General features: G+C 38.6%; 2 protein-coding genes across 2 annotated transcripts; one reads left to right on the plus strand and one right to left on the minus strand.

Annotated features, from left to right (window-relative positions):
* Positions 1-2,495: 2,495 nt before the first annotated feature.
* Positions 2,496-4,435, minus strand: NCS54_00867200 (Hypothetical protein; the record flags this gene model as incomplete). The annotated part of the gene is made up of 7 exons (XM_053154049.1): positions 2,496-2,561; positions 2,615-2,677; positions 2,734-3,352; positions 3,403-3,761; positions 3,868-3,965; positions 4,029-4,127; positions 4,186-4,435. The coding sequence occupies 7 exons, from the start codon at positions 4,433-4,435 to the stop codon at positions 2,496-2,498; spliced, it is 1,554 nt and encodes a 517-aa protein (XP_053010024.1).
* A 332-nt stretch (positions 4,436-4,767) lies between these two features.
* Positions 4,768-6,440, plus strand: NCS54_00867300 (Hypothetical protein; the record flags this gene model as incomplete). Its single annotated transcript, XM_053154050.1, has 10 exons — positions 4,768-4,869; positions 4,936-4,965; positions 5,065-5,155; positions 5,206-5,228; positions 5,307-5,325; positions 5,386-5,508; positions 5,574-5,596; positions 5,664-5,701; positions 5,765-6,322; positions 6,401-6,440. 10 exons carry the CDS (start codon positions 4,768-4,770, stop codon positions 6,438-6,440), a joined length of 1,047 nt encoding a protein of 348 aa, XP_053010025.1.
* Positions 6,441-11,109: the final 4,669 nt, after the last annotated feature.

Here is an 11,109-nt window from a genome sequence, read left to right on the forward strand (position 1 = left end):
AGCATTCCAGGACTTTTGCCACCACTACCAGCTGGATGGGAGATGAGATCAGCTCCTTCAGGAAGGCCGTATTTTGTGGACCATAATACAAGAACCACGCATTGGAACCCGCCTGATCATTCCAGCCATCACCGCTCCAGAACATGAGGGGTTCCACCTCAACCAATTCCATCATCACCTCATCCGACCGCACCGGGCCAGATGTGAACACCACCAAGAGAGTTTAAGATACGTATAGGCTCCAAGGAGTTTTGTCGCCGTCGCCGTCAGCCAGGTGAAGCAAGGCACTCTCGAGAACCCCGTCCGAGTAAGAGGCCTGACGAGGAATTGGCGAGACGTATCAAGGAACTAAACCCCATTACGGAACCAGCAGTCATCGAAATCGTCAAGGACATGAAGGATCGTTCCAGGATCACCCAAACGCAGTTCAAGACAATGATCAAAACTCTCAAAAGAATGTCTGTGGACTCGTTCGAAGATACTGTCGGCGCTTTTCAGACTGAGATGTCTTCTCAGGGGACGGGCACTGGAAGAGCCTTGAGTCGAGACCCTTCTCTTGAAAACATCAGGACGCCAGCATCATTTGAGGATGTTATTGGCAACGGCAAAGAGTATAGACATGAGAGGGAGGAAGATAGTGGAATTTCTGTCGAGGGTCAACATCATGAGTCTGATGCCTCTACGAGTGATTCGGAGGATTGGGAAGACTACGCCGACGATGAAGAAACCAGTGAAGAGGACGAAGACAGCGGTCGTTAGGGACCCTTCAAATTATATTATTAAGAAAAAGTTTAGTAAAATTTTATTTTAACAGTTATTATATGTTTATTTTTAATCTTAATTTGTTTAATTTTAAGATTATTAAAAAAGAATTTAACCTTATAGTATACCTAAAGGTAAATTAAGGTAATTTAATTAAAAAGATATAATTTTATATATAACTAAGCTATTATACCTAATACCTTTTAATATAAGAATTAATATTAAATAAGCTCTCTAAATACTTTTATACTTATATTTCAGCTTATTAAACTATTTTTTATTATAATAATAAAAATAGTACTCTTTTTACAAAGTCAATATATATAATATTAAATATATATATAATTTATAAGATATACATTTTTACTTAATAATATTAATATATTAGCGTAATAGTATTATAATATAATATAATATTCTTATAATTTGTTAACCCTATTAGGGTTAAGTCTTTAAAAGGTATTATAAGACCTTAAAAATATTAGCCTATTAAGGCTATTAGACCTAAATAAGCTCTTAATAATCCCTAGGCCTTTATTAGACCTCTAGAGGGTTAATTTAATTATATTTGATTACCTCTTATTTATTAGAGAATAAGTATTTTATCATAATATTAAAAGGTATTTTATTAAGATATAAGAAAAAAAGCTTAAGTACTTATAATAAGATAAATTAATTATAATAAATTATAAGCCTAAGATAAAGAATTTCTTAGCTAATTATAATAAAAAGAAATTTAATTATAGGAATTTCTTTATTACATAAAGTAAATATAAATAATAAGCTAATAAGTAAGAAAGATAACTTATAAGCTTCTTAATAGATAAGCTTTAAGATAGGGATAAAATAAAACTAAGGTTTAATAAAAAGGTTTATTAAAATATTTCTAAATAAAGTATTAAGATATAAAAATAATAAATATAAGATATAAATATAATAAGTAACTTAATTAAATTACTAAGAAAGGTAATTAATATATAAGAAAGTGCAATTTATATAATTTATATACTTCATAATAGCTTATTGTTATAAGTTGCAGCTCATAGTGAGTTATGAGTCTAGCCCATGAGCCTAAGTTATAGCTTACGGTGTACCTTATGACTATGAGTCGACTGTCCTGATTGGTTATGCCTATGGGGGTGCATATAACTATGGTTGCTGCCATAATAGAGATACTCCGATAAATCGTCGTCTTGACGAGAATCTTATGGTATTTGTCGATGATTATGTGGAGGTAATCAACGCAATGCCGCTGCAGGTCTATGGCTGCACTGTGGTGTTTAGCAATCACAGGAGCAAGATCCGCCAGCTCTTCTACGACGCCGGGCGTATGAAACCTATCCATAAAATGAAAAATGGCTATGGTGATTGGGATACTTTGACACAGGGGATTCACTTTTCAGATGACTCTTCACCTTCTGGTTCCGCGCCTGCACCTCGAGAGTATCCACCAGTTGCCCGGATACCCGGCAGCGTTGTACCTATATCACGAATAACTGGCAATCTGTCTGGTTAGATGCCTTGGCTCTAGAAACTAGAGCTCGATATCATTATTATTTTTTTTTTTTTTTTTTTAAAAAAAAAAAAAAAAAAAAAAAGTATTACAACCCCTCGGCATAATATTGAGTGGTTACCACTCGACATACTGTCCCGCCTGCCCCCGTCTACAAACCCTGGGCAAGACTTTGATACAAATATATTGAGTCTAGTCCAGCCTGTTGAAGATGACGAGATCAAGTGTCGGGACCACTCTCCCGTCGTGAAATGCGCACGGGAAAATCCTCAATAAGCCAAATACCCTGCAACAACTCTTAGCTCATCACGGCAGAAGCCAGGAGGGCGCATTACTCACCGCGTTCATGATATGCAGAGGTCTTTCGGGACGCACCATGGCAAAATCAAAACGTCTCAAAAGCTATTGCAGCTATGTCAGTCTGGTTAGGCCTGGTGAATACATCGACATACACTCACCTCAACGAAAATCTTGTTCAGTTCCATGAATGCTACTGGCTTGCCGAGACACTGGTATTTTCCGCTGGAAAAGACGAGGTTCACCACCTCAGACATGCCCTCGACCTGTTCCGGTTCTGCTTCCAGCCAGCGTTCTGGTACAAAGAGAGCCGCGTCCTTGCCGAATATCTTTTTAGAATGGTAGATGCTGAACGGAGAAGTGCCAATCTGTGTTCCTCCAGGGATGAACTTGCCATCGATGGTATCACCTTGCTTGGGCACCGTCTTGAAGAGAGGACCGGCCGCGGGCGCCTTTATCCGCAGCCCTTCTTGTATAGCAGCCTGGAGATATGGGAGTTTGCGCGCTTCGGCGTCGGTAACGGGTGAGGATATTTTCCCAGCCTTGATGGCATCGTCAATTTCCTTCTGCAGGTTTCTGTAGGCCACTGGGTTGCTGAGCAGGCTCAACATGATGACGCGGATAGTGGTCGCCGAGGTGTCGCTTCCGGCGACAACATTAAGCAGTGACTCTCTAGACGCTTCTTCCTGGCTGAGCCCATGACGGATGAAGGATCCGAGCATATCCGAGTGCTGCGTAGCGTTTGGCGCGAATCGCTCTGCAACCTTTTTATTCGCTACGCTGGGAGTGATTGTGAGGATTTTGCCTGCACGGCGATAGTGGGAACTCACCCAATGAATGCCCCGAAACCAAACTTGTCGCTCTCTTTGGGCAAAAGACCCCGGAAAAGACGTGAGTGTAGGAGGGAAACCAATGAGGGTATGTTGGCGAGGACCAGAGTGACTGGGAAAAAAGAGCGTGTAATCTTGATAAAGTCGAAGACGTCGTCATCTTGCTCCACGTAACCGAAGGGCTGGCCAAAAGCTAGGTCGCTGATAACGTCTAGCGTGAAATATTGAATCTTCTGAGCAAAGTCCGCCGGGCGGTACTCTCGAGACGTTGAGAGATACTTGGTTTCTATGAGGTCGATAAGTCGTGCAATGTGCGCGTCAATAGTGCGCTCCAGTGACTCGTTCTCCTTGCCTGAGTACTGTACAGAGCTTAGCCATTGATTGCATCACATACATGTGGGATGTGTAGGAAAAGCTTTTCGATAGATCACATAGACACTAGCAAGACAATGAGGTTGAACTTACGCCGGCTGCCATCTTGTTACGCAATTTTGCATGAGCATCATCATCACGCATCGAGAACAAGTTGTCTTTGCCAGGCTCGAAACGGAGTGCGTTGTACCCTGTATACTCGGTAGGCAAATGGCCCCAAAAAGCATCAATGGTGATGAAGGGTTGTTACTTACAAGGCCCTCTCGAATATGGCGAGCGACTGGCCATCATCCGGCGCAGTAGTTTGGGATCATCAGTTGCCAGCTCATTGGGCCCAATGCGCACGAGCGACCCTGCAGTTGAACCACTGAGTCTCGCCGATCAACTACAGTAGTTCAGGATGCGACTCACCATATTTTTCATTGGCCGCTTGGATGGCGTAAGGCTGTGTTCCCTTGAGTGACTGTCTCACCATCCAAGCCTTGGAGAAACCGGCCCAGAATGGACCAGGAACGTGGGACAAACGGTACCACGACCGCAGCGAGTCGGCCAGGAACAGCACCGCCAAGCCGATGACGGCTGTGAGAATCACGGTCCCGGGGTTGAGGGCAACAAATGCCTCCCGCAGCAGGCCTGGCGACAAACCTTGGTCAGCGCTCATCGTGCCCAACTTGGTGTCTGCACAGTGAAATGAGGGAGTGAAGGGGGGGAAATTCCTCAGAAGCACCAGCTGGCGTTGGCTACGGAGTAGTGGCCACGAACCTCGGCGGCGGCGTGGGCGCATCTCCCTTGCACCCTCGTAATCACGAATAACGCACCAATGATTGGAATTTGGGGACTCGGAGTCCCTTGCTGCGCCACGAGCCAGCAGATGACTGGCATGTGCTCGGCGCAATTTTTCTCCGCTTTCTTTTTTTTTTTTGCCGAATCCTTTGCGCCATTTCATCTCGATTCCACGTCGCATCGCGAAACAACACCTAGAAGTCATCCACAATGCCTGCGCCACCATCGCCAGAGCGTCAACAAGGGAGCCCCAACTCCCAAGGAGGCAGCGAGCACCATGTTGAGCCAACCATAGAGATAGAGAATGCCATTGTATGCCGTGCATCCTAATCCTAGTTTCGTTATGCTGGAATAGTACCTAACTGGAGACCACCGCAGGCCGCCGACAACGACTCAACCCTGGGCGAGGTGCGACTCCAATTACCTCCCCAGCGTAGCCAGCGTATTCTTTGACGCCGATGCTAGTCTGGTAAATACTGAGGATGGTTTATTTACTGGTATTTACAGGAGCCTGACCGGTCCTACGTGTCCCTCTCGTCGAGCATCATGGCATATCGAGAAGAAAACGGCCGACGTTATCATGCTCTCAGTAGCGGCAGTAAGCGAATGGCTCTCGATGTTGGCGTAGGAGACTGACACACAATTTAGAATACGTACTTCCCAACGACGACGTTAGTTGAGCCCACCCTTGAAAATGACCGTGGTATTTCTCGATCGAGTCGCCATTAACAAGTGATCCTCCGCTGTAGGCAGAAAACGACAGACTCGGTAAGCATAGATGGTAGACGTATACGCAGAATGCATAACGCATGCTGATATGGATGGTAGACCTCCAGCACGAGCTCTACGTCCGCACCCTACACGGAGAGCTCGCACTCTGTCCAAAGGCTAGAGACGCGAAACGAGTTCTAGACATAGGCACCGGCACTGGATCATGGGCCATTGACTACGGCAAGTAACCTTAGCTGCTATGCATTATCTATGCGCGGATGCAACGTACTGACATGGATTTAAAGCGGATGCGAATCCCGAAGCTGAGGTTTGACACTCTGCCCCTCTTCAACGTAACATGTTACTTTGACTTGTGCAGATGCTAACTTCCGCAGGTGATTGGTGTTGATCTGAGCCCGATTCAGCCATCGTTGTGCGTCCGAATACCGTTGTTTAACCCAGGAATTCGATACTAATACAACGTCGGTACGTCTAGTGTTCCCCCAAATCTTATCTTCGAGATCGACGACCTCGAAAAGGAGTGGACCTGGACTAAAAAGTTCGATTTCATTTTTGCTCGAATGATGCTCGGCTGCTTCCAGGATTTCCCACAAATCATCAAGGTAGCATTCGACAACCTCGAGCCGGGCGGCTACCTCGAGCTCCAAGACATGAGCCTCCCTGCCCGTTCCGACGACGACACCCTACACCCCGACAGCTACCTCTCCCAGTGGTGCAAGTTCTGTTTTGAAGCTGGCCAGAATCTCGGACGCCCCGTATTCCCCACCACCGAGTACAAGAACTACCTCGCAGCCGCCGGCTTTGAAGATATTGTTGAGGTGCAACGCAAATGGCCAACAAACGCCTGGCCTCGTGATAAACATTTCAAAGAGTTGGGTAACTGGACGCGTGCCAACATTGCTGGTGGACTTGACGGTCTTTCTCTCGCCTACTTCACACGCGGCCTTGGTTGGTCGCCTGAGGAGACACGTGTGTTTTGTGCACATACCCGGAAGGACATGGAGAATCCCAAAATACATGCTTACTGGCCGATGTAAGTGTTTGAACTGATTCAGCTCTTACTCTCCCCCACCTCCAACGGCAGCTTTACTGATGACGTCTCTCGTATTAGATATTTTGTCTATGGGAGGAAACCCTTGGCTGCTGGGTGATATCGGCGTGACCCTAAAGCGATAAGAAAAGATGGTCGGCCGCCGCTGGTCGTGAAGAAGTATACGAACTTAATAGCTGCTTTGATGCAATTAACTAGGCCAATGGCCAACACCTCTTTGTTCCTAACTACAAGAATCCTCAAGTGAAAGAAAGCTCTATGCTATCATACCTATGCTAGATCATGCAATAATTACCATCCATAACCCCTCTTTCGCCATACCCACTCTTTCACCACGCGAAGAAAAAGTCAGCACCACCAAAAATCGATAACTTTGCTTATAAAGAACTAACCCAAAATAAGGGATATGCGCAAAATATTTCGTCTTGTAATACTAATCGACTATTTCTATTATAATCTGGGTCTTTTAATAAGCCGCCCCGACCGCGTGGTCCGTTGATGGGGTATGGTATCCTCTCCGACTTTAATGACCGATCCAACCTCCGATTATGACCACGGCTCGCTTGAACAGCCACCCTCCACCATGTCAACCTAGCACCGAAACATTAATGCAGATATTAAACAAAAGATCAGTGTAGATTAAGGATTAAAAACTAGTCTGTTCTCCTCTCTAAAGGAGCGACGAGAGTCGGTCTCTTATAGCGCGCCCCATATGTCGACTTAATTAGTTAAACATAATAATCAAACTAAGCGAGTCGGTTAATATTAGCCCTTAGTTTAATTAAATTATCCTATATTCTAAGTTAAAAAAATTAACAGACTATTACCTACTCTTAAAGTCTTAATTTATCCCTATTAAGAGATATCAAGCTATTATTTTATGCTAGATTATACTACTTAAGATAGGTAATATATTATTATCTTAGGAACTTAGAATTTAGAGGTAAATATTTATTAATATAATTAATGCTATTTAGCCTTATTCCCTACTAATTACAGATATACTATAATATTACCTTTAGTTATATCTTATAAGTTATATTTATAAACCCTTTGATACTATTATTAGAGATTTATCTTTATAGAAAATAATATATCTTTTTAACTTTATAATTATAAGGTACTTCTTAAGAGATAAAATAATTATATTAGGTTTATATTAGTAGGGGATTAAGAGGTGTTTACTAAGGATACATATTATATCTAGTAAAATAATTTAAGCTACTAAGTATAACTAAGTTATATTAATAGCTAAGGTAATTAATATATAGGTGTAAAAGTCCTTATTATAAAGGTCTTTTATAAATATAATTCTAGAAAAATAGGCTTATAAGATATAAGCCTAGGATTCTATTACCCTATAGTATAGCTTTTGCGCTCTCTTACAGCTTGCTTACCTAAGCTTTATATGCTTAGATAAGCAAGATATTAAGGAGTTACAATAATGCCCCTTTTAGGCAATATTACCCTTTTAGGAAGGGTCACGTGACTTCGGACTTAGGGCTCTTATAGAGCCCGATAAAGCCGGTAAAGCCGTGCCTTTCTATAGGGTATTTCCTATCTGGTTTTAAATCTCTTAGTTTAAAACCTTTAAGGGTTTCAGCTTCTCCTAACTATAGCTCGGCTTCTAGTTATCCGTTTCTAGCAAAACTAATAGGGTTTTAAAGCCCGGAATTAGAGCTATCCGACGGTATAACTTTTATCCGAATCGGGCTAATAGATTCCGATCAATTAGCTATATAAGCTATAAACCCTCTCTTAGAAATAGCTTCCTAGATCTTCAACCAATTCAACTAATAAGACTACCTATAAGAAGCTGGCCTTCTCCTTTATAACCTTATCTATTATTTTCCCCACTCTTATTACTCTATGATACCTTATCTAGCCAATCAGCTATTTATAAGGACTGATTCCACTGCCTATTCTCCTCCTATTTTAGTTACCTACCCTATACTATTTTCAGACTTTATAGTCTCTATTTTTCAGTCTTTTACAAGCCTAAATAAATAATAACTAAAAAAGACTTAATTAACTATTTAGAGGTCTAATAATAGCTGTTAGGCTATAAAGAGCTTCTTTAACTCTAATAGCCTTATAAAGTTAATTTAGTTTAAGTAGTATCACGGCTATAATATATACTAAGCGGGGTAGAGTAGTAAAAATGGCCTAACTAAGCAAGGGACTAAAGGACTAAACCTTGCTCTTATTAGTCTTAAGACTAAATACAAAGAATCTTAGTCTTAACCTAGACTAAACTATAATATTATCGGTCTAGATAACCTATTATAAGTATATAAAATATACTTATTATACTTTCTTATATATTAACTACCTTAGCTATTAATATAACTTAGTTATACTTAATACCTTTAAGTATATTACTACATATAGCTTACTCTTTATTTAAAATAATATAAATAATCTCTTATTAATATAAACCTAATATAACTAGTTTATCCCTTAAGAAATATATAATTATTATATATTAATAGCTCTATTTAATATATTACTTATATTACCTTAAATAATATTAAATATAATAATTATTTAAGTAATACTTATAAATAATTACTAATAGGTTTTATTTATAAATTATTTACTTATATTTATTTAGGCTATATTGCTTAATTAGGAGATAAAAACTAAAAATAAACCTAATAAAAATATTAAGTAGCTTTATATTTAAATTATTATTATAAATATTAAAATAAATAATATATATAAACTTCATTAAAAAATAAATAAGACCTAATATATTTAAAATATAAAATACTTAAATAACATTTAGATTATTAATACTATTATAGCTATTATTATAAATAAAAAAGAGATAAGAGAAATACTAAAGCTAAACCACTTAGAGCCTTTTAATAAAACTACTTATAAACTACTTATATTTTTTATTTAATTAAAAATATTTATAATATATTACCTAATATAATTTACCCTAGCCCTTAGTAACGTTTAGTATACTATAGGGAGACTTAAAAACTACGCTGCTATATAGTGTAAACCTATTATAAGGGAGTACCTTATAGTTCTAGCTAATTAATACTTACCTTATGCTTAATACTTATATATAAACTATAAAGTATTAAAAGTTATACTTTAATAGGGTTTTAATATAATAAATAAGAAAAAGTAAACTAAGACAAAAATTAAAAATCTCTAATAAACTATAATAATTATACATATTCCTAAGGGATAAACTAATTATATTAGGTTTATATTAATAAAGAATTAATAATATTATCTTAAATAAGGTATAAGTTATATCTAATACTATACTTAAAGGTATTAAATAAAACCAAGTTATATTAATAGTATTGTAGCATAAGAACTAGTTATATATATCTCTATAAAAGGTAACTAATTAAGGCTAGTAACTTATAGTATATACTATGAGCCTAACCTAGACTTATAAGAAGACTTATAACTTACTATAAGCCGCGACTTATAATTATAAGCTACCTCTAAGTATATAAAATATATTTATTAGTACTTTCTTATATAATAGCTACCTTAGCGATTAATATAACTTAGTTATACTTAATACCTTTAAGTATATTACTAGATATAATACCCCTATTATTTAAGCGTAGCGTGATTAATCTCTCTGCTAATATAAACCTAGCATGACTGGTTTATCCCTTAGGAATATATATAATTATTATAAATAGCTAAGGTAATTATTATATAAGAAAGTATAATATATATATTTTATATACTTATATAGTTCTTCTTAGACTAATACTAAAATTAAAATAATATTATTCTTAGCACATATTAGTCCTAGACTAATATTATTTTAGTATTATATTAGTCTAGCGCCTAGTAGGTATGCGAGGTCTAGAAAGTTATAGAGACTAGGTAATATAACCACGAGGGTTATAACACTTAATACCTTTAAGTATATTACTAGATATAATACCCCTACTATTTACGTATAGCGTGATTAGTTTTTCTACTAATATAAACCTAGTATAACTAGTTTATCCCTTAGGAATATATATATATAATAATTATAATTAGGTATATAAAGAATTATAAGTATTAGTATATAAGTTAAAGCTATATAAAAAGCTAGCCTAGAGGGCTAAAGAGACGCTCTTATAGCTAAATTTATATAATAAATTATCTAAAAAGGCAGTAACCCTAGATACTTAGGCAGTAATTTTTATTTTAGATAGTATTAATATTATTAATATTATTATAATAGGTATTACGAATTACTTTAATTTATATTTATTAACCTTAAAAATTACTCTTAATAGCTTCTAAAACCTATAGGATCAAAAAGGTAGCTTTTTAAGGGGAAAATTAAGGCCCTATAACATCTCATAATTTTATAGCCAACCTAGCTTGCTAGGTTGGCTCGCCTGGGGCGATAGCCCTACATGAGCCAACGGGTACCAGTCACACCGATTGCACCGGCTGCGCTGGTAGTACTAGGGTTGACACAACCAACACAGACCGTAGTAACGCCCAGAACATCACAAAATGACCCATGCGCAGGTGACTAACGAAGCGGTGGACAGAGTCCGAGAGGGTCCCCACTTCTTTACGGCTGTGCAAAGTGTACAGACATAAACCATCGATGGCCCGCTGCGCCTAGTGCGACAAAGATCAGCCACCCTCTTTTTTTGTGTGAAGACGGATGTCTGAGTGCTTGGTGTCAACCATTTGTGCGGATGCACTTACGAGACAGGAGTCGAGTACAGTGTTACAGTGATTTCCTCTCATACCCTATTACCGCCGCATCAAGTATT

This window comes from Fusarium falciforme, chromosome 6, assembly GCF_026873545.1.
Source record: "Fusarium falciforme chromosome 6, complete sequence".
NCBI classification, from domain to species: domain Eukaryota; kingdom Fungi; phylum Ascomycota; class Sordariomycetes; order Hypocreales; family Nectriaceae; genus Fusarium; species Fusarium falciforme.